The sequence below is a fragment of the Sorex fumeus genome, unplaced genomic scaffold, assembly GCF_029834395.1.
Source record: "Sorex fumeus unplaced genomic scaffold, SorFum_2.1 ptg000098l, whole genome shotgun sequence".
Classification (NCBI taxonomy): Eukaryota; Metazoa; Chordata; class Mammalia; order Eulipotyphla; family Soricidae; genus Sorex; species Sorex fumeus.
Window position 1 is genome coordinate 28,681,323 of NW_026606155.1, and position 24,406 is coordinate 28,705,728.

General features: G+C 35.2%; 1 protein-coding gene across 19 annotated transcripts in view; it reads right to left on the reverse strand.

Moving 5' to 3' along the window:
* Positions 1 to 24,406, reverse strand: part of GPHN (gephyrin) — a 475,981-nt gene that overhangs the window by 241,362 nt on the left and 210,213 nt on the right. For 11 of the 19 annotated variants that reach the window (XM_056133389.1, XM_056133387.1, XM_056133403.1 and 8 more), the window contains exon 5: positions 18,619 to 18,657. The exons of the other annotated variants lie outside the window; for them this stretch is intronic. In XM_056133389.1, coding sequence (XP_055989364.1) covers positions 18,619 to 18,657 — 39 coding nt within the window. The remainder of the gene's footprint in view (positions 1 to 18,618; positions 18,658 to 24,406) is intronic. 19 annotated transcript variants of the gene reach the window in all.

Sequence of the window (24,406 nt, forward strand, 5' to 3'; positions counted from 1 at the left end):
AAACACTTCATTTGGGAGTGAATTATTTTCATTTAAATGCAAGATAAATACCGTTGAATTAGCATTATCCAGAATCTATGCTTTGTTTTCCACATTCAATCCATTTGTTAGGATTTTGAATTCTCCTGAGAAGAAACACTATTGTTATGTGCCAATTACTTTACAATTTCTTCTTAGGTATCTAAAAACCTAAGAGCTCTAAAACTCAAGTATGGGGTTTTACTGAGAATTATCTTTAAAGAGTTCTTTGAATAGGGTAATATTTATTTGCTTCCTGCTTGAAAAAGTTACATAAACAATGACTGAACACTGAATGGATCTGAGTCCATATAAGGACGATATACTTGCACACTCTAATAAAAAGAGTAATCAATAGATCGCCGAAAGGGTGTATTTCACTTTGTAAAGATTCTTCAAAGAACATTTATTCTTTCATACAACCAATATTTAGTAACCTCCTAGAGGATACTAGATAGTGTTCTATGCATTATTGTAGAGTACTGTAATTTCCACTACAAAAATATCTCACACTTTTTGCTAACATTTAGATAAAAACTTACTAAACAATCAACTTGGTATGCTGTAGTGAGAATGTATTGGCTTTATATGCTACACAATAATTTATCACATTTTCACTCCTTTATATAAATATTATTTTGATAGTCAAATCATCAAATAAAAACTCAGAAATCTCGGGGGAGTAATTATATCTTAAAAGAAATTTTCACAAATATACTTATGTTCACAGTCCTAATAATCTAAAACTAAAAAATTGAAGACAGATTGTTATAATAGTTCAAAAAACTTTTGCAGGTTAAGAAATATGGGTTTACAACTGTACCTCATGGTGTTTCACTAATAAAAATAAAGAAAAAAGAAATATGGTTGTTTTTCTTTGCTTCTTATTCTCAAAATAATTCATTCCTCTAAAACCTGTCTTTCTTTTCATTATGTGATTTTATGATTTAATGAAAAGAAACAAGAAGTCACCATGTCACCTAAGATATATATTTATTAATTTCTGTCATGTGAAAAATAATAGCTTTTCAGTCAGTCACATATTTATTTTAATCAATATAGAAAATATAATTTTTACCTAACAGTTCATATTATTATGAACAGTTTATAATGATAAAGAAAAATCCTGTGTTCTGAATCTGAAGAAAGATGAAGTTATGATTAATATAAAGAAAAAAATATGCTCAAATGTGTATAGACCTTTCATTTTATTAATGTTAACATACAATTACTTGGATTTAAAGGCCTGTAATTTTCTGAAATATTCACAAAACAACACAATTTAGGATGAACTTAAGTTTATTTTCTTTTTGTTTTTGGTGCCACACCTGGCTGTGCTCAGGACTACTACAGGCTCTGCACTCAAGGATCACTCCTAGCATGCTTAGGGGAACCATCTGGGGCTCTAGGGATTGAATCCAGGCTTGGTCTTGTGCAAGATGAACACCCTACCTGCTGTACTAATGCTCCAGCCCAGATGTACTAAACATATTAACTTGAGAATAAATGAGATAAAATTTTACATTGGTCTTTAAGAACTATTTGAAAATGGCTTACTACAAACTCATCTGAGAACATCTTCTATAGGGAGATGAAATAATTCTTCCTGGTGGTCTTTTTAGAATGTATCCACATTAGAAATAAAACCATAACATCTGAATTTTCTTCTCTAAAAAAATAGATTCCCATTAAAACAGTCATATGTTACAACATTTGAAGAATATTAGGTGAAATGAAGGAAGTGGAATGTGTGGAAGAACTGCTTTCATTAAAAATTATTACCGAAAGGTGTTGCTTTCAATATTAATTATTATTGTAAGGTGTTGCATTTTGTCATCCACACCTCCCTAGGTTTTAAAATTAGTTAACAATTTAAACAGAGGGATATGAGTACATTTTCATAAAAGCTAGAAATTCAGTATTTGTTATGAGGTAAGAGTCACAAAATAGAAGTTCTGAGAGTAAAATATCTATTATATAATATTTGAAAGCTGTGACATGTTGTCGTTTGAATTAAACAATTCATTCTATAAATTTTTTCTCATCTAATGATTGATTTTAAAGTTACTAAGTTCCTTATGATTGGACTGTTTTTAAGTCACTCATAACCTAACTTTTTTTTATTTCCATACTAAATGATTACCACCTATTGTTTTGATTCAAGAAATTTATCTTTGTTTTCCATTTATAGAAAGAGCAATGATATGTTATTCTTTTCTTTGTATTATTATAATGTAGGAGCACTACTATTTATATTTTTTATTCTTATAAGGTAAAATTTAACTATAAAAAGAACTTTAAAAACTAATATTATAATGTTAGAAAAATAACATATTATAGCACATAATTTAATTTTAGTGGAAGGGCATTTGCCTTGCGTGCAGCTGGCCCGGCCGAGCGGGTTCGATTTCTTCATCCCTCTTGGAGAGCCCGGCAAGCTACCGAGAGTATCTCACCTGCACGGCAAAGCGTGGCAAGCTACCCGTGATGTATTCAATATGCCAAACACAGTAACAACAAATCTCACGATAAAGACATTACTGGGCTTGCTCAAGCAAATCGATGAACAACGGGAGAAAAGTGCAGCGCTAATTTAATTTTATTCTATTTTTTTGGCATTGTGGTTCACACCCAGCGATGCTCAGGGATTACTTCTGGCTCTGCACTTAAGAATTACTCCAGGAGGTGTTCAAGTGATCATTTTATTATTATAGTATAATTCTAAGGAATTTCAAGAGTTTAGCTTCACACCTCAAAATATGTGTCGACTCACCACAAATTTTAAGATATTTAAAATTTTTAAGATGGCCATTTTACCCCAAAAATGATTATACATAAGTGATGGTCTCTAATTATATATTTTTTGAGAATTTTCTAACAGAAATGCAAAAATAAAGCTACATCCTGCCTTGCAGGGACTGTCAGACTTTTTTGTAGCTCTATCCTTCACTTACAAAAGTTCCCTAGAATGGGAAATATTTGATAATGGTGGCCAAGTACTTGATTATCCTATATTTTCTATTTGCCAGTTCTTGCAGTTATATTTTTCAGTCCATTAGTTGATTAACAGTGTTCCTGACTGACATGAGTTTTGGTTTTGGTGCATTCATTACTCATCAGGTGAATTTTGGGACTGCATTCATTCCTAGGTCTTAATATGTTAGATTATGGCTGACTGAAACTGGGGGAAATTTCCATTCGATAACATTTATTTTTGGATCTGCCTTTAACCAGAGTACCACCGACAAGCTCCATTTTAGCCTCCTGCAAAGGTCTCACAGTTTCAAGGAATCTCAGGCTGAACTTGACATCAATTGCTTGTCCAAGGATAACTTTCATAACAGCAATGCTGCTAAAGGCACCTATCTTCAAGGTATCTCATTTTCTCTTTCCTAAATCCTTGATTTCTTTTCTTTTCTTTTTTTAATTGAATCACTGTGAAATACCGTTACAAAGCCTTCATGTTTGAGTTTCAGTCATACAATGACAAAACACCCATCCCTCCACCAGTGCACATTTTCTATCACCAATGTCACCCCCCCCCCAGTACCACCCCTCCCCCCTGCCTCTATGGCAGACAATTTCCCTCTTACTCTTCTTTCTCGACTTTTGGGTATTATGGTTTGCAATACAGATACTGAGAGAGTTTCTGCCCCACCTCCCTGCCGCTCTCATCTCTAACTCATAGTATTCTTGGATAGAGAGAGCTGGAAGGCTGATAGTATAAGTCACAATCACAATCACACAAATCATACTGTTATTCGTCGATTGCCTCGAGCAGGCCCCAGTAACGTCTCCTTCATCCTAGCCCTGAGATTATATTCAAGGCTCTTTAGGAGAATGAGACCCATCATTGTTACTGGTATTTGGCATATTGGGTACGCCACGGGGAGTTTGCCAGACTCTGCCATGTGGGCAGGCTACATTCAGTATCCTGCCAATTTGTCCAAAGTAGGAATGAGATAATAAGATGTTATAATAAGACGTCGCGCGGCCGCATTTGCGGTTCTGGGAACTGATTTTTATAGTCTCTGAGTCTGGCCGCTGATGGGATTACACGGCGCCAGGGGGCCAGTTGGTGGGTGTGACCCCTGCCTACTGGAATTTGGAGGATCTAGGTGGAGGATGCTCGGCCCAAATCCGAGTAGGCTTGGAGATCTCGGCCCGGAACCCGCGTGACTTTGTTCCTCTGCCAGTACCTTCATGTATAAGTATAAGTCAGTTTACAGAATATTCCTTATAGCAGTATTTCTCAACTTTTTACCAACCAGAGTCCCTCTGCCCTTGTATCTTTGCTGTAGAGCCCTGCCCTACTGACTGACCCACAGTCTTATGCTGTGGCTTCCTTTTTATATCCTCTTGACCTTTGGCTACCTTGGAATATCCTAGCGCCCATATAGCCCCTGGTTGGGGCATGTTATTTTACTGGGTCAAATTTTTCTACACTGTAAAGGTTTTTCAGAGTACCAACTTATTAGTGATACAAGTCCACACTTCATTAGTAAACTATTGTATTCTCTTAAAACTGGAATCTTTTATAACATTAAATGGAAGGTTTTGACATATAGACCTTCCACAGAAACGTGGTAACAATTTGTTTTCCAAACAATGTTCTTTTCACCCACACCTTGACAATCCCAAGCAACAACAGTTTTAACTAGTATTTAACTGCTGTGTACAAAACATCTTTTAAACTTTACATTTCTTATCAATTATATGTAAGAAAGAGGTTCCTAAACTTACTTGTTCTACTTCCCCTTTTTAAGAAAAAATTACTTAATTACCCCTGAAATTTTACCTTCTTTAAACATTATAACAGAAAGTGACCCCTACTGCACCTGAGTCAGCTCTCAACACATATTTAAAAGCAATTTACATTTTTCTACTTGCAAATTGCTCATATATATTTTATTTGAAATTTGTTACAAAACTCTATTATAGTGAAGATATTGAATCTTTGAAAGTAAATCCGCTGCTAGTATTAATTTTTGAGTTTGACATTTATAGCAGTTTTGCTAATTTGACAAATTTGACTGTTTCATTGAGGTTTTACAGTTTTACACAACAATACTATCATTATTTAAAGATATATTCCAGGTCTCATGTCTCATCTAGAAAATTTTCTTTACCTTTATATCATAAAAACAATCTAAATTTTATAAAACATAGGAGTTGGATGGGTTTGTTTAGATTTTTTGAGCTCAGTAGTTACTCTGGCTCTGTGCTCAGGGCTTTTCCTTGGTGGTGCTAAGGGTACCATAAGCACTGCTGAGGAGAGAACTGGGTCCAGCTGCATACAATGTATGAGCCTTACTTCCTCTACTACCTAACTCTTTTAATGTTTCACTCAGATTGAATAAGGTCCCCCCATTGTTATACTTTTAAGAAGCCCTGAATTTAAAGAAAACTGGTAATTTAATAAGAATATTTACATCTAAGAACATGCCTGTTTTTCTAATCATTATTCAAGCTGTATTTTATGTCCTTGAGTAGGGGGATAGAGGGAGATAGCTCAAAAGGCTGGAATGCTTATGCCTTGTTTACTCAAGGCTGAGTTACATTCATGCCACTCAGGATCCCACAAACACTGAAGGGTATGTCCCTGGTGGACCATCAGGACCACTGACCTGAGCAGACCACATTGCAGGGCCCAAGAACTAAATCATGAGGTTCATGCAGGCAGTAAATCAATGCTATTACTAACTCCAAGTCCCTCAGTACTGCTGGAGGAAGTCCCATACTGCACTTCTTTCCTCGGCTTAACAATTTTCTTAAGTTCATACTTAGGTTTTATAAACTTTTTTTTCTTCTATTGCAAATGCAATCTTTCTCACTGCATTTTCTACTAGGTTGTTTCTAATTTAAATAATGTAAGTATCTAGTTCTGAAATAAAATATAAAATTCTTGATTCTAATAATTTCCAGCTGAATGATTCCTTTGGGTTTTCCAGTGAATGCTCTATAAACAAAGATGATCTGGCTGCTTCTTTTCTATTACTAAACTTCTAGTTTCTCTCTCTCTGTCTCTCTGTCTCTGTCTCTTTCTCTCTCTCTTTTCTGGTAGAATTTCCAGAACAGGTAATAGTAGTGATAGCAAATTCTTTCTTTGATTCCCAACTTAACATAAGAATTCATTTACTATTCCAATTTTATTTTACCTGTTGATATGAGATAAATACATTGTATTATGTCTAAAGGTCTTTAATTTTGCTTTACTGCCCTCTTTTACCAGAAAAATGTTTTTACTCCTTTTAAAGCAAGCATCGAGCTGATTTTTAAAGGCGTTTTAGTAATGAAAAAGAACTAATCCTTCCTTCCTTCCTTCCTTCCTTCCTTCCTTCCTTCCTTCCTTCCTTCCTTCCTTCCTTCCTTCCTTCCTTCGGGTCGCACCTGGCGATGCTCAGGAGTTCATCCTGGCTCTGCACTCAGGAACTCTCTCTGACATTGCTTGGGTGACCATATGGAATGCCAGGGATTGAACTCTGGTAAAGTCGCATGTAAGGCAAATGCCCTAACAGCTGCTGTACTATCACTCCGGGAATTTCTTTTGCTTGTTTTTTATTGGCAGGGTCATAACCGGTAATGCTCAGGGGTTACTCCTGGCAGTGCTTGGGGTAAGACCATATAGGATGCCACTAGGTCGGCCACATGGAGGGCAAACACCCTACCTGCTATACTGTCTCTCGGCTCCAGAACTAATATATATTTCAAACTTTATTTTTACATTTTGGGCTCGAGCGATAGCACAGCAGTGGGGTGTTTGCCTTGCGCACAGACAGCCTGGCCGAGCCGGGTTCAATTCCTCAGCCCCTCTCAGAGAGCTGGGCAAGCTACCTAGAGTATCTTGCCTGCACGGCAAAGCCTGGCAAGCTACCCGTGACGTATTCAATATGACAAACACAGTAACAAGTCTCAAAATGGAGACGTTACTGAGCCTGCTTGAGCAATATCGATGAACAATGGGAGGAGAGTGTGGACAGTGTGTGTGGATTTCTACATTCTACTTGGGAAAGGTTTGTTTTAATTAATGTTTACTGGGCCAGAAAGATAGTACAGTGGATCAAGTGCTTGCCTTGCATAGAGCAGACCTAGCTTAAATTCCTGTTATCACATATAGTCCCCTGAGCATCCCTAGGCATGATTCCTAAGTACAGAGCCAGGAGTAAGGCCTGAGCATAGCTAGGTGTAATCCAAAAACCAAGAAGAAAAAAATGTGTTTCCATAGCCATATCAGGTTTATGTATATTTTATTACTTCTGCATTCATCTTCACATGACTAAATCAAGTCTCATTATTGAATCAATGGTCTCATTATTTTATATCACTTTGATATAAAGATTTATCTGCATTAATAAAAGGAGCTAGAATGTTTTATTCATCCTATCTGTGTTATTACAGCTTAAATAACAGGTGAATAAGATAAGAAATGCCCCTTAAAATTTGTTAAAATTACTCTTAATACCCTATGCTTCCTTCTTTCCACTCCATCTCCTCTCATCTTGTAATTCTAAAAAAGTGGGCCAGGGATGTAGCTTAGTGGTAGAACACTTGCTTTGCATGGGTCAGGCCCTGGATTTAATACCCACAATGGCGGAAAAAAAAAACATACAGAAAACAATCTTTTCATTCAATATACAAGAAGATATAATTACTATCAGGCTAAGTTTCTTAAAAGTTAGAGGTCTTAATCTCAAAGATATTGATAGGCAATGTTTTATTTAAAAGCTAAAGAACACACTAATTCTTTAGCATACACAGTGACAACTAGCTTACCTACAGTTTAAGGAAAAAAATCAATACATTTTTGAAGTGTTAATACTGTCCAGTGTCTACCGGCCCGCTTGAGCAAATTGATGAACAATGGGAGGACCGTGACCATGACCATGACTGTCTACGGGGAACTTTCTGACTCACCGTCTTTACTCTCTTTACAAATGCAAGCACAAACAAAATCAAAACAAAGTAATATTTATTTATTTATTTATTTATTTATTTATTTATGCTTTGTGATCACACCTGCCAGCTTCCTTCCTTCCTTCCTTCCTTCCTTCCTTCCTTCCTTCCTTCCTTCCTTCCTTCCTCCCTCCCTCCCTCCTTCCCTTCCTTCCCCTCTCCCTCCTTTCCTCTTTCTTCTCTCTTTCTCTCTTTCTTTGATCTAGTGTTGCTCAAAGGTTATTCCTGGCTCTGCACTCAGGAATCACTCCTGGTGATGCTCAGGGGACCATATGAGATACTGGTTGGGTATGTGGAAGCCAATGCTCTATGGATGTACTGTCACACTGGCGCCATAGTTGCAATTTTTAATCTTCCTTTTCAACACTTGCTTTTAGTTTAAGAATAATCACACAGAGGCACCTAAATACCCCTGTTTTCTATGTTCTGAATCGGTGTCCACCTTTATTTATGACTAAATATATAAATTGTGAAACTGTACAGATAGAAAATCATAGTTTTAAATTAAAATGAAAACAAATTCTAGACTGTTAATCAAGTTTCCTTTACACTTACAATAAAGATGTTCATTAATTTACTAAATTTCAACTCTATTTTTAAAACAGTTTAAAATTCTAAAGATAAACTCGGATACCATTTAAATTACATTTCAAATACTGACAATAAATATTTTTTTCTTTACTGTACACATTCTGTATTTCAGGAATATATACTGGATTTTCAGCATAATCTCTGGAAACTCCATATCTAGACAGCAAAATAAGTGCTCTAATTCTCTCCTTAAGGAATCATCTCTCCCATCTCTCTTTTTCTATATTCACCTGCATTTAAGTTCCTTTGTTTTTGATTTTTTTCCAATTTTTATTGAGGCGCATGACTTACAATGCAGTTCATACACGCAATGTCCTAACATCACACCCAACACCAGAGTGTCAGCTTCCCTCCACCAAGTGTTCCGAAGTTCCTTTACATCCACCTCCCACTCCCACCCTTGATAAGCCCAGTTCTGTAGACCAACTTTCAGGTTTTGTTGCTTTTGTCCATTTTTTAAATTCCCTTACTATATTTATTTATAGCCCCATAGTTGAAGGAAATCATTCTGTATATGTTTGAACTATTCCAAAAGGGTGATTCATGTTAGAATTAAGTTCATTTCTATGAAACCCCAATTCTGCTGCAAAAATGATTATCCTAAAATGTGTTTGATTTCATTTAAAATCTATAATATGCCAATAAGAAACATAATTTAATTTGTCAATATATACATGAACAAATAATCTCTAAAACTGATCATATGGAACTAAGGATGTGGCGAGATGTGGCTCCACTGGCAGAGCACATACCCTTCCATGGGTAAGATTTAGGTTTTAATTCTTGGTACTATATAGTTCCTTGAGCACTGCCAAGAGTGCCCCTAGTGGCCCTCAGAAGAGCCTGGGTGCTGCTAATAGTGACCCACAAGTACAAACAAAAAACCCAACAAACAATGTATAGATTTATACTTATATTCCAGAGGGTATTGTGGTAATATGTATTATGAGACTTCACAATTTTGACTCACTAATTCTATTTTAATGGGCTATCTGAAAATAATATTTAGAGATACATGTAGAAATTCATATACAGTAAATGTTTATAACATGTAATAAGAAAGAACCTAGAAGTCTGGGAGAGCTTAGGCATAGAGCACCCATTATGCACATGTAAGGTTAGTAAGGCTCTGAGTTCAATCCCCGGCATCAACCAATATGCATGAGTACAATCCTAGTGGTATTGTCCTTGGCAACACAAAATAAAGTATGTAAATGCCTGCATACCACAACCAACAGTGTGTAAACACTATAAGGAAAGTGTGTAACCCTTGGCAAATACATAATTAAGTGTGCAAGCACAACTCAAATGCACAATGAAGTAAAATGTGCAACCTCCAAAAGCATCACACCCAAGTATGAGAGTAATACAAAGGTTTGAGACCCCTGTCATTGCATAAACAATAGCAAATAGAAGGGAACAAAGAAAAAGAGCTTAAATGATTAATGACACAGGGAAACTGATTTAATCATAACATCTTTATATTCTGTATGGATTGGCAAATCTAATCATTTGGCACAGTTATTAAATCTAAAAAGCTCAATATTTGGGAGGCTTCCCAAGTGGTACTCAGGAGGTCTCTGAGGACCCTCCAGTGGTTACTAAGGACCTGTATCTATCTCTGTACTCAATGATGTTTGGGGGGGGGGTGTCTGTGTAGCACTGAAAGCAAATTGGGTAGGCAATGTTTGAGACTTTAGCCTTAACTCCTCTACTATCTCTTTGGCCTCCAAAGCTTCTTTATATGACAACGACGAGTGGTAAACAACAAAGATTCTAAAATTCAAGCTACACAGTTCAAATTTTGGTTTTATTACATTGCACAACCTCTGTCATCTAGATTAACTTATTTAACGATTTTATCTAATTTTTGTATTAGTACTTGCTATTAGTTTTAGTGTGCAAAATATACAAGTTATCATATAAAATGCTTCTCATAATGCATGGCACATAGAATATAATAAACTTTAGTAGCTATGATAATGGGGATGAGATTAAGAAACTCAACACAGAAACCCACAATAGGTGAAAATTAATACCTTCATTAAGCTAATAATTTTGGGCTAAGATTACTAATGGGTTTTATTTATTTTTAATTTCTCATATTATTTTTGGGGGTTTCTGGCGAGGGAGGTGGCATACCTAGTGGAGTGCTTAGGACTTACTCCTGACTCTGTATTTAGGGATCACTCCTGATGGGCTCAAGAAGACTATCTTGGGTGACAGGGATCTAATCTGCATGCGAGACAAGCACCCCACCTGCTCTACTATCTCAATGGTCCCTTCCCTAACTGCCTTTAAAACCGTAAAATTGAAATATATTTAAGAAATCTAGGGGGCTGGATAGATAGCACAGTGAGTAGGGCATTTGCCTTGCATGTGGCTGACCCGGGTTCAATTCCCAGCATCCCATTTGGTTCCCTGAGCACCGCCAGGAGTAACTCCTGAGTGCAGAGCCAGGAGTAACCCCTGTGCATTGCCAGGTGTGACCCAAAACCCCCCCAAAAAAATCTATAATCATAAAAAAAACCTTAAAAAATATGAAAAAGTAAATAAAAGCAAAATGTAAAAAAATTCCCGTTTCCTAAATAACTCTATTTTGCAGAATAAAAGTCCTTGAAAAAACTCTATTTTGCAGAATAAAAATATCATCCTAAATATCTATATAATATTTAAAAGATCACTTTAATATTCTGCCTGAACACCTAACTAAACACCTAACTTAAAGAAAATGCTTGTGATTCTAGTATTCTATCATTAATCACAAAGAATGAAAACTTAAAGGCAGGATTTTTACTTGTTGTTGTTAATAAAATATGATCTCAATTTTCATTTTTAACCAACCTATATGAGAACCCCAAAAAATGCACATTCTCTCTCATAAAAATTTATTCTACCTTCTGTGATTATTTTTTCTTCTTTTGGAGGCTTGTTTTGGGGCTATATAAGGCTGTGCCCAAGTCTTGCACTTTGCTCTTTGCTCAGGGATCACTCCAGATAGTGCTCTGGGGACCATATATGGTGCCAGGGATCAAACTGGGGCTAACCATTTACAAGACAAGTTCCTCACCTCACAAATCCCTGTACTATCTCTTTAGATCTACTCCCAGAAGGTGGTCCTACTCTCAACTGTGCTCAGGGCTTACTCCTGGCTCTGTACTCAGGGATCACTCCAGGCTCTATGCTCAGGAACCACTCTGGGAATGACATGTGGTGTTCAAGATCAAACCGGGGTTAGCTGTACACAAGGCAAGCATGAAACCCTTGTACTATCTCTCCAGACTTATCTCTTGTGTGTATGTATGTGTATGTGTAATTCCTTGCTGTGGTCAGGGCTTACTCCTGGCTCTGTGCTCAGAGATCACTCATGGCAAGCTCTGGAGACCATACGAGGTACAAGGGATCAAACCTAACTCAGCTGTATATAAGCGTCTCTGGGCCTAAAACTATCTTAATTTTGACCAGAAGGCACTGAGTGGAAATAAAAAAAATTTAACTTTTAGAATATTTTCTTAATAGATTGATACAGGAATTTTTACTTTTCAAAGTAAAGACTTATCTACTCTAGTAATATAGCTGAATACAAACCAAAGAAAACTTATTCCTGAACATCAGCTAATTTTATGCTACTTATGTGACATGAATAAAACTCCTTTCAATTTCTAAGTGTTAAATATTTTATGTTAAGAAATCTAAATTACTTTAGGAAATAATATAAAATTTTTGGGAGTATTTTATATTTTTTAAACTTGTAAAATCATTTTTGGGCGACCTCCCAAGTAGTGCACAGGGGTCCTACAGACCACTCCCAGTCTAATTCAGTGAAGTGGACCAGATGACTTAAAGTGAGGGCCCAGTGATATAGCATTATTTGGTTCTAGTGGTACTGGGGCCACAGCCACCTGGACCACCTTGAAGGTGTTTAAGACTACCTGAAATATATCTACCAGTGTCTGGAGGTCATGTAGTGCTAAGGATGAAACTTTGGGCTATGTACATGCAAAGCAAAACCTATGAACCCTTGCTATCTCTCTGGTCCAAACATGCAAATTTTCAATTAGTGAACCTTTAAGGATTTTGATGTTCGTGAAATTAAAGACTTCAATAAGAATATAGGAAGTCTGTACCATATAATTTACTCATCTGAGATAATGAGCTTTACTCTCAAAGATCTCTCTTGCTTTCACCCATCTGAGCGGCAGGTGTAATGTGTTAGTTTTTTGCAAGCATCACTGAAATACTGATGGCAAGAAGGGTCACTAGTGGGGAAGGCTATACAGCCTGATGCCTGCAATTGTAACTGTTTGTTTTCAAAACTGAAGGACTGGTGCTACCACCCCAAAATGTTCTATACTTCATTTGCAAGGTTCAGAATATACTCTATTGATCTTTAAAAAGGAAAGTGGGGTTAGATAATTTACATGTTTGTTAGAGTGGAGATTCATACAATGAATCTAGTGTTTCAGGAAAATTTAGAGAAACATTTAAAAAATGTTTTTAAATATGAAAAGGTCTAGAGGTCCAATCAAGGTATGGAAGAGTTAATGCATTATCAGATTAATTCTCTCAAGAATAAAACACACTGTATAATTTTATTTTCAGTATAGTTTTCTTCAAAATAAAAATATAATTTTAGAAGACCCAGAGCAATAGTACAGTAAGACACTTGCTTTGCATGTAGTCAACCTTGGTTTGATATCTGGAACCACATAAAATACCTTGGGCCCTGCAAGAGAGATCCCTGAGCACAGAACCAGGAGTAAACTCCAAGCACAGCTGGGTGGGTCAAAAACAAAACAAAACAATGTAGTGATTCCAAGAAAAATTTTATTTTCAATACAATTAATCTTAACATCATTTTTAGATTTTCCTTTACCCTACATCTTAAACTTTTTTGCTTCAAAATGTTTTTCAATATGAATGTAAGTAAAGAAAAATCTTTAAAAATCATTATTGGACTAGGTGGACTATAAATAACATAAGGATAATAGTGGAAGGTCTTGACACTTTGGTGGTAGTCAGGCAAAATAATTAAATAAAAAGCATAAATGTTAGCAATACTATAATAATGTTACCAAAACTATAATAACAATAATATTATTCATTATTGGTAAGAAAATAAATTAAATGTAGAGATAAGTTTTAGTTTACTAATTACTCTCCTTATGTGAATTTTTTTATTTTCCCAAAGCCACATCATTTAAAGAAAGAGCTTTACTAAAAACATCAGGAGATGAAAGGAAAATGGGTTACTGAAACATCTCAATCACTGTCACTGTCCTCCTGTTGTACATGGATTTGCTCAAGGGGGCCCAGTAACATCTCTATTGTGAGACTTGTTACTGTGTTTGGCATATCGAATACATCACGGGTAGCTTGCCAGGCTTTGCCATGCGATCGATATACTCTCGGTAAATTGCCAGGCTCTCCGAGAGGGGCGGTCGAACCCCGCTTGGCCAGGCTGTCTGTGCACAAGGCAAACGCCCTACTATTGTGCTATCACTGCAGCCCTAAAGAAAATATTTTAAAAATCAGTGTAAAGAAATGAAACACAGGAATGAAGCTAACTAATCTTAACTTTAAGTACACATCAGGATGAAGTTAAATAAATTCAATCAACTAAAGTAAAAAAAAAATCCAAAAACTAATGAATCTGAATGAACATTATAACAGCAGCAATTCAAGTGAGTTCTAGTTACAGAAACTAAATTAAATCCACAAACATTTTCAGTATTATTAGGGATTTCTACCTCAGGTAAGAAACCTCACATTGTGCTTATATCAAGAACAAATTCCTGAACATTAGTTATCTGTATCTATTCATTTTCTCTTTTTTCACTATAAAACATAAAATCTTAATTTTAGCTACACTGATTATTAATAGCCACTGTGAAGTCTGCCACTGAATACGATAGGCCTTAGGGATATTCATCATATTGGTACTTAAATTATTATCAGATTACATCAACTATGCTGAAGCATTAATACAGGAGATATTCATATTTCAAAATCAATGATACTTAAATACAATTATTTTCACTGATCACTTTCCATAAAGAACTAGAAGAATTATTTTGTGCATAATATTTAAATGAATCGTTGATTTTTTCCCCCCCTGTCTTGGAACATAAGCTCCTTAAGGCCTTTTGGCGGGTGGATGTGGGGCTGGGTTCACACCTGTTTGTGCTCAGGAGTCACTTCCTGTGGTGCTCAAAGAACTACATGTGGTGGTCCCAAATGCAAGATAAGTGGTTGGGTGAAATGCAAGGCAAGTGCCTTACCTGCTATACTATCTCTCCAGTCAATGCAAGGTCTTGTCATTGTGTCACATAGTCTTAACAGACTACCTGACATAGCGCAAACCTTAATAGGCTCTTAGAGAGATATGTAGAATATAATAAATTAACATCTTTCCTACATAGAATATTCTAGTCTAGACAATATCCTTGGGAGAACTGAGTAGACAGACACTAAGGTATTTTTCTGCATTTGATAGTTTAGGTTGGGAAACTTGATTAAAAGAGGTTGGATAAGATTTTATATATCAAATCACCAAACATTGTTGAGTTAACAAGACATTACAACAAAATGAACTGAAAAATCTTCTTCCCTAAGTGCATTATTATTGCATACTTAGCTATAAAATTTTAAAGCTTTTGAAGACATGATTATTTTTGAGTCCATTAATGCAACATAAAGGCCACTATGGTATATAATTTAATTTAGCTCACTGTGTTTTATTGGCAAGTTAAAATAATCATATACACAATTGCACACTACCTAACCAGATTTCCAACCTACTGAATCAGAATCTCTGAAGGTTCAGTCTAAAAATATTTTCAGAAAAAGGTCTGGTGATTGAAGGCTAGGTTATCTAGGATTGATGGCAACTAAACTGAAATGAATTCCAGCTCCAGTTTCTTGTTCCTCTAAACATAATCTGATTTTATCATCCTAGTTCCACTTAAACGTTGCTTTTCAAACGCCTATTTTTAAAAAGTTCACATTATTTATTCCACTGTGAAGACATGCCAACATTTAAGAAGTTGCTAAATGTATATATTTGGAGGGGGGATTCCCAAGAGTGCTCAAGGAATTGGGGGCACTCCATGCAAAACTCAGCTAATCAGCTCAGGTGGGTCACTTGGGCCTGGTGCTATGGTACTGATTGGGACCAATGGCGTTGAGGTCGCCAGGGCCATCTCAGTGGTGCTCTTGTGTTCCTGACTCCTAAGCTATCTCTCTGGTTCAAATTACTATATTTAAAAAATTCAACCTTCAGGATCAAATTGGCAGTGTTTAAAAATACAACACTGATGATTTAAACTTTATCCTTCCTTTCATTCCTACAAATAGAGTCTTATAAATCTCACTTGATCTTTTGAAGTTTTTCTACAAGTTGATTTTTTTCTCCCCTAATTCATCATTTAGACTCATTTGGTGTTATGTGGTTTGTTTGATTTATTCACTATTAATTTTTTCTCAGATAGAAGTATTAAAAGCTACCAAGTGTACTTCTAGGTAAGTACTCAAAATAAATAATTAAAAACTGATACTTAGACACCAATGTTCACTAAAACATTATTAATAATTGTCAACAAATGGAAATATCTTGGGTTTCCGCCAGTAGAACAAAAGATAAATTATGGTTTATCATATAAGTGCAATGGTATTTTTTAAAAAGCAATGAAATTCTGATGAGCTACAACATGGATGATCCCTAAAACTATAATCCAAGTAAGTCAGATATAGCTGAAAATATTATCCCACTTATATGAGGTAGATGGAAGAGGCAAAAATCAGAGAAAGTAAAGTTTACCAGAAGATGAGGGCAGGAAGAATAGGGAGTTACTGTTTAATTCGTGAATCTCTATGATGATGGAAAATATAGAAAAACAGTGGTGATATTACATTTGAGAATGTATTATTAATATAACTAAATTACATATAAAATGGCTAAAGTGGAAATTTCATATTATATTTTACCATCAAAAATAAAGGTACTGAGATGGCTTATTTTCCTGACTTTCCTAAAGTTAGCTTTTTTTTTTTGCACTAATTTTACCTCTTATTTTATAAAAGGTGGAAACCCTGTCCACATCTTTTTTTTTATTTTTTCCTTTTCTTTTTCAGTAAAAATAAAATTTAATTATTGATGTTCAGGGTTTTTTCACACTAAAGCACATGTGGAAACAACATAAAACATTTCAAATCCATATACACACTCTTGCATGTACAATTACATATCTCACTTAAAATTTCTTTAGACCCTTGAAATTATTTGCAAATTTCACCAAAATTCCTTGGTGCTTTTTTTGTGTTTTATTTTGGGATCACACCTAGTGTTACTCAGGATTTACTCTTGGCTCTGTGCTGAGGGGGCACTCTTAATGGGTCCAGGGACCATATGAGGTTTCAGGGATTGAACCTGGACTGGTTGTGTGCAAGGTAAGTGCCCAACTTGCTGTACTATGGCTCCAGTCCTTTTGTCTGTACTTTTCCATTTAAATATTACTGAATAAGACAAAAAGATTTACAGTGCAAATAATTTTATATTTCAAGATCTTCCCTATACTAATTATTTAGCAAATAATGGGGAATGTTCATATAAAAAGTTTACCCAAACATAAGATAGTTTAAAAAGAGGAAAAGATAAATACAACAAAAGACTCTCTAAAAGAACAGATATTACATAAATTATGGGGTAGCTGACAAATGATATTCTCAAAGAAAAAATGGAAGAGTATAAAATAAATTATTTTCAGATGATACTTTAAAGTTTCAAAAAGTGTTCTGGTCTTACTAAAAAGAACAGAAAGAATAGAAATAATTAATTGTTGTAAGTCTGGGGAAATTAGAAAAAATTGGTACATAAAAATAACTGAAAGATCCCATGTCAAGGAACCATAATAAATTATGTGAAAAAGGCAACGAAAGCAAATATGATAAATGATTTAGAAAAGAAATTCTTAAATAAAGGGAAGAGTATGGAGGTGTATAAATAAGCAAAAAGGATAGGTGATAGTTCTGAAATTAACTGTGGAGTAAATTAAAATGAACAGTTAATTAGTGAAGCACTTTTCTATGTCTAAGATATGTTTGGATAATAAGTAGGCAATACTTTCCTTGGAAATAAAATTTTTTCAGAATTACAAGACAACAAAGAAAATATGCCAGCATTTATCAGATGCAGAGAAATATAAAGGAGGCAATACAAGCCAGTAAGTTGCAAGGCAGAGTACACAGGAGATAATGCAATGTCTCAAGTTAATTAACAGGACAGCCATATGCAGCAAATACGTAGAAGAGACAGTGGTCAAAGCAAAATCAGTCAGCAGATTTTAACTTCTTGACACAAGGCAAGTAGAGCAAATATAAGTGCTTAACATTCTGAACCTACTTATAGTATTACAGGCACAGAGTCGGAAGGGCAAGATCAGGCAAGCAGATGGCAAAGCACTTAAAAGGCCATGGTATAGGAAGATGGTAAAATTACAATGCCGGGTAGTCCGAAAATGCTGATCAGCAGATGGATATGGCAAAACTAGGCCATTTGCTGATGGACAAAGCACCAGTGAATGAAGAATGCAAATCATTCAGCAGATGAGTAAAGTGGGGCAAAAAAGAGGCAAAAATCAAAGCCAATCAAAGCAAGAAGACAGAACAGCAGAGAAGCAAACGATAGATCATCAGAAGCAGTTCGGTCGGGTAGTGAAAAGATGTCAGCTGGGGAAAAAAACATCATTCTGCAAGAGATGAGACCGAAAGTAAAGCAATCCCTTAATTTGGGTTTCTTCTATCTAGAAAACAGTCATCAATAAACTGCATATGAGAATCCACAAGAGAATAGCACACAAATGGTAATAGCAGATGGGTCTGAACTCTATTGCTCAGGAATACAGAATGACCCTAGAACATAGATACATAACAATTCACAAGGAAATTAAACAGATGAGAAAAATGGGTCCAAGCATTTTTATGATGATAAAAGAAACCGAAACACTAAAAAAATTATTAATTTGGAAATGATTGGCTGGGATTGAAGTCTTCGCTTACCCCTTTCTGGAGCCCACAAAATGGGAATGTTGGGAATTTCTGCAGCAGAAAAACAGAAGAGAAAAGGGATTTCTGACTCCCAGTTTGAGGAAAACAGGTCAAATTTAGGGCTCTATGAACTGGTTCAGGGAAATAAGAACCAGCCTGAACCTTCTCCCTTCCTCGGAATCAAGACATTTCTGAGGTCTGGGAAAGGTTTAGGAAGCCCTCAAACCATCATTTCCCACAACCGCCCCTTTCACACTTACCTCCAGTGCAAACAGTTTCCAGCAAGGAGGTACTTAGGAAAATACAGTCCCATGTTTACACCACAGCAAAATCTGAGGATCGCTAAATAATGGTAGTTTATTGGTAAGTCAGATTTCTGATTCACTAGATTCTTTTCCACCCTTTTAGAGTGAGCCAAAGATACAGACTCTACCTACCTCTTAAAAAGTGGATGAGAAATCTAAATAAATAAATACTCATTTATCTAAATAAGGGAAGTAACCTAATACTTATGTATAACTAGTACTTACACTAGTAAAGGCTTGGTGATCTCATCAATTGTCATGGGTTTTAATTCCATTTAATACTTTAGTGACTCTCAAGAGATAATACTGATAGCCCAAACTACTCTACACTTCAAATGTGTTAAGTCTAATTGCCAATTTATCATCTCTACTTGAATATCAAAGGTAGTTAGAATTTCCATGACCAAATAAAAACTCCCTCATTTTCATCCTCTACCTAGTCTTTCTCCAGACTTGTCCATTATAGTTAATTGCTCTAATTTATCAATTACCTATGTAAAAATCACTCCATCTGTTACACCTACTTTAAAAATTATTAATAGTGCTTTCCTTACCACTTCTAGCTCCATCTTTGGTCTAAGTCACTATCAACTTTCACCTGGATTATTTCAACATTCTAATGGTTTTTCTGTTAAAAACCATTAAATATATTTATATCTTTCCTCAAAACTCCTCAGTTAAGATAAAGTAAAGATTACTGCATAATCCATGACATATTCCCTCTTTGTTATGTATTTGCTCCCATGTTATTTATTAATGAGCTATTCCTTTATGGCCTTATTTAATATTACAACTCTCTTTTCCTATCTGTACTGTGTATTCACCTCCTTATTTATTTTTTACCATTGCTAGTATTATGCAGTTTGCTTGTTTTGCTTAGCTTTCTGTTAACTCACTAAAATACAGTGTCCAAAAAGACTGGGACTTTTGCTGTATTTGTTCATTGCCATATTTCTAATAGCTTGAGCAATGCCTGACATATAAGTAGTAGGCATCTGGGATATGTAAAATGTAAATAAAATGTCAATTTCCTGTGGAGGTGCTTCATTTATAGTTTTCAAAGTTCAGAAGATTCTTCTAAAAACTCATATACCAAAAACTTTTAATTGGGAGGTGGGAGTCATACCAGCAGTTGGCTTGCTCCTGGATCTGTGCTTAGGGATCAATCCTGGAGGCACTTAGGGGATCATATGTGGTGCCAGGGATTGAACCTGGGTTGGCTGCATGCTAAGCAAGTGCCTCCTCACCTACTGTACTATCTCTCCACCCACTATGAAATTTTGCTTAACAGAACAGATGCAAGTAGACTATAAAATAAAAATAATATATAATAGGGGTTGGCAAAATACAGAGGGGCAAATCCTGCCTCCTCTTTCCTACAAGATATGAAATTTAAGAAAGGTCTTTTTCTAACTGATTAAAGATTTCATGATATGATTATTGTCACTGTCACTGTCACTGTCCTCCCGTTGCTCATCGATTTGCTCGAGCGGGCCCAGTAACGTCTCCATTGTGACAATTGTTATTGTATTTGGCATATCGAATATGTCACGGGTAGCTTGCCAGGCTTTGCCGTGTGGGTGAGATACTCTCGGTAGCTTGCCGGGCTCTCCGAGAGGGGCGGAGGAATCAAACTCGGGTCAGTCATGTTGACCGCTTGCAAGGCAAACACCTACGGCTCCAGCCCATGATTATTGTATTAAATCAAATTTCAATGCCTATGAATAAGGCTTTATTTGGGCACAGCAAGGTTCACTTATTTATATTGTCTTAAGGTATTTTTGTGCTACAGAGCTGGTACAGTTTATGCACAAAAGTCTAGTATCCCACAAATTCTAAAATATTTGCTATCAAAACACATAAATAATCAGTTTGCTTACCCTTATCCAATAAATTATTTTCATAGACAGAAGGAAAAAATTATTAGTGAGTTTATCTAAAGCTTGAATGACTTAAACTATAGTATTATTTTTGATATTTTTACTTTGGTTGCCTAAGTATACCTATGACAAAATGTGTGCATTTTAGGATTTGCTCTCAGTATTATATAAAAGTAACCCTTTCATTCCTCTATTATTTAAAATGTATGGTGATATTTGTTTTGTAAGTAAGGAAAAGGTACATCATAAAATACGGGATAAAATTTGAAAATAGGAAAAAGAGAGAATGAGGAAGGAAAGTAAACAGGGTGGACAAACAGAACACACGTCAAAATATCACATGATTAGTCAAATTCAAAATACCCTGCTTAACAACAGAGGAGAAATGACACAGTGTGAATCTCTTCTGAACCACAATAATGAGAGTATACTAAAGTAACTTCACCATAATGAAAGACCGCTATAAACTTGCAGTCCTTATTTACAGCAAGGACATATTATAGTATGACTCCATTGTATTTATACAATGTTCAAAACTCATTTTGTCAAAAACCATTTTTAAAAACCATGCAAAACCCAATTCAAAATCATCCCCTAATAAAGACCATTTCATTTTCTTACAGTTTCACCTTAAGAATTATTACATGCAAGCATATTATATCATGATATAATATACTCCAACGTAGAAAGGGATGAAAAAGCTGAGGGGAAAATGTTTAAGTTATCCAACATTATTAATCACTATAAAGCCATCTTTCAGAAGTATATTTCCTTATATATCAATCAACTTCAATACTTTTTCTATATTGTTGCCTTTTCTTTTTTATCATTCTCAATGAAACTGAGCTCATTTTCAAGCTCCACGCTTCAACAGTTTTACGCCTTCCTTAATCCTTTCCTTAATCCTTTGAATGGACTTGGATCATCCTGTATATTCTCATTTGTCTATTTTTGATGCTTATTTGAAATAATTACTCTCTTCTTTAGGCATATGCTTTCCATTTTTTTTTTGGCAGAATCTCTCAAGTCTGGGGTCTCTTCTGGCAATTCTTAGTCTAGCAGACCAGTGGTTCAATCTGAGGATGAGGAGCTACTTGGTGCTATAGTGATGCTCAAGGGTTCATGTGGTGCTGGGACATGAATTAGAATCAGCCATATGCAAGGCACTGTCCTTAACCCCTTTCTATCTTTCAGCTTCTATCCGCTATTCTTAGTCCCTATGGAATTTGTTCTGAGTACTAAAAGGAGGAAATAGTACCAGCAGAATTACTAGAATTATTGCAAAAGTTATCTGAATCTATTTTCTTATATCCTAGCAATTACTGGTGGGGGAAAGGGCATACCTCACGGTGCTTAGGGCTTTTTTCTGGCTCAGTGCTCAAGGATCACTCATGGTAGTGCTTGGGGGACCATATGTGATACCAGGGATAGAACCTGGGTTAGCCAGGTACAAGGCAAACATCCTACCTGCTGCACTATCACCACAGCACTTCAAAGTTATCTTTTATGGCAAACAGTAGTAAAGTTACAAATAGTATGCCTTTGTAATACAGTGAAACCTTTGAAGTACCTCAGAGGATTTGCAGATAATGATTTATTTTTTGTCATTTTATTACACTTTGTGTGAAAGACAATGTTAAGTACATTTTACAATATAATAGAAAAAGAGATAAATTTATATTTGTCATTTCAGACAAGAATTAAAAAATAAAATAAAATTTTCATTTATGCAACTGTATATAAAAACTGGCTTCACAAATATTTAGCAATTCATATTTAATTAAATGAGAAACTTCACTATTTAACATACTTTATTTTCAATGTTTGGCATATATTTTACAAAAAAAATTATTCTGGTATGCTAGCCTCTGTTCGTTTTAAGTGTACATCTGTAATGAAAAATAAGGCATGTGCTCCAGGTATAAAGTGAACTATCACTGCAAAAATTCCCTGAATACACTGTCCTAATCATTTCAAGCCACATTCTGTGAACTTTAAATTGAGGGTTAGAAACTCAAAACAAAATAAATACATTTAGGAAGGATTTTACGAAGTAGTTAATGAAGCTTCAATAATAATTCATACTTTCCGAATTATTATGCAGAACATAGAAATTCCTATTTTTCTTCCTTTGCCCCATGTCTTCATTAAAAGGTGGGGAAAATGATATCTATCTATCTATCTATCCATCCATCTATCTATCTATATTATGTATACTGGCAACTAACAGACACCAGAAATACACTTGTTACTAATAGAAGTACATGGAACTATCATAAATAACAATTAAATGAGGATGAGAAAGTTACAGACAAAGATGAAAAGGTATTTACTGAACACCTTTGTTCAAGCATCACACTTGATCCATATATGCATAACTAATGTGTGTAACTGTCAATAACTAGCTTGAATGACCTTAGATGAATTAACTAATTGATCTGTGCCTCAAAATTTTCATCTTTAAAATAGATATAATAATAGATATAACCTCACATGTTGATGGTAAGTTAATGTATGCTTAAAAGAATTTTTATATATTAAGCTATAGTCTGAAAATCAGCTATATATGCAAGATGTCATTATCAATTACTTTAATATATTAAATATTAGAAACATCGACTCTGAGAAGCAGTAATCAGCTGATTTAGAGAAAAAAAAACTGAGGGTAAGAAGGTTAATTTGCCCTAATTTTGTAGTCTGTGGTACTGTTGGAATAAAATTTAGGTATGACTTTATAATGCAAATTTTGCACTATTGGCTCACTGCACACCAATAAGTTTGGGCAATAATAAGTAAACATATTTTTCAGGTCTAAAAATATTTCCTAAATTTATAGAAAGAACATCTTAAGAAGGCATAAGATAACCTTGATTTCAGAGGAGTGGTGTATTTTATTCAATCTAGTTTAGAACATTTTAAACATTCTGCTTTCTTTTTTCTTTTCTTTTCTTTTTCTTTTTTCTTTTTTTGGCTTTTTGGGTCACACCCGGCGATGGTCAGGGGTTACTCCTGGCTCTGCACTCAGGAATCACTCCTGGTGGTGCTTGGGGAACCATATGTGGTGTCAGGGATTGAACCCAGGTTGGCTGTGGCTGTGTGCAAGGCAAACACCCTACCCGCTGTACTATCGCTCTGGCCCTGCATTCTGCTTTATAATAAATTTTTTTATCATTGAATTCTATAGGTTACTCAAAATCTAGTTCAATATAACTATTTTTCATTTTACCATGCACAATAAATATTATATTGCAGATAAAACAATACTAAACTAAAAAATATTCAACAAGGCTCTAAAGATTCACTATATAGAATTTTGCCAGGGAAATAAGTATGTTCTAGGAAAACTATTACATACTTAAAAATGATACTTTAACTTAGAAGTCCTATGTTAGTGTACATGGGATAGCCCGCTCAAATGTGCTGTTTCAGCCATAAACAAAATAAAAATGTATGTGTAGCTGTGTTCCAATAAAACTTAATTTATCAACACTAAAATATAAATTTCTAATGGTTTTCATGTGTCACTAAGTGTCATTCATCTTTCACTTTCAGTCATTAGAAAACAAATACTACTTTTCAAGCTACAAGTTATGGAGTAACACACGACAGGCTGAA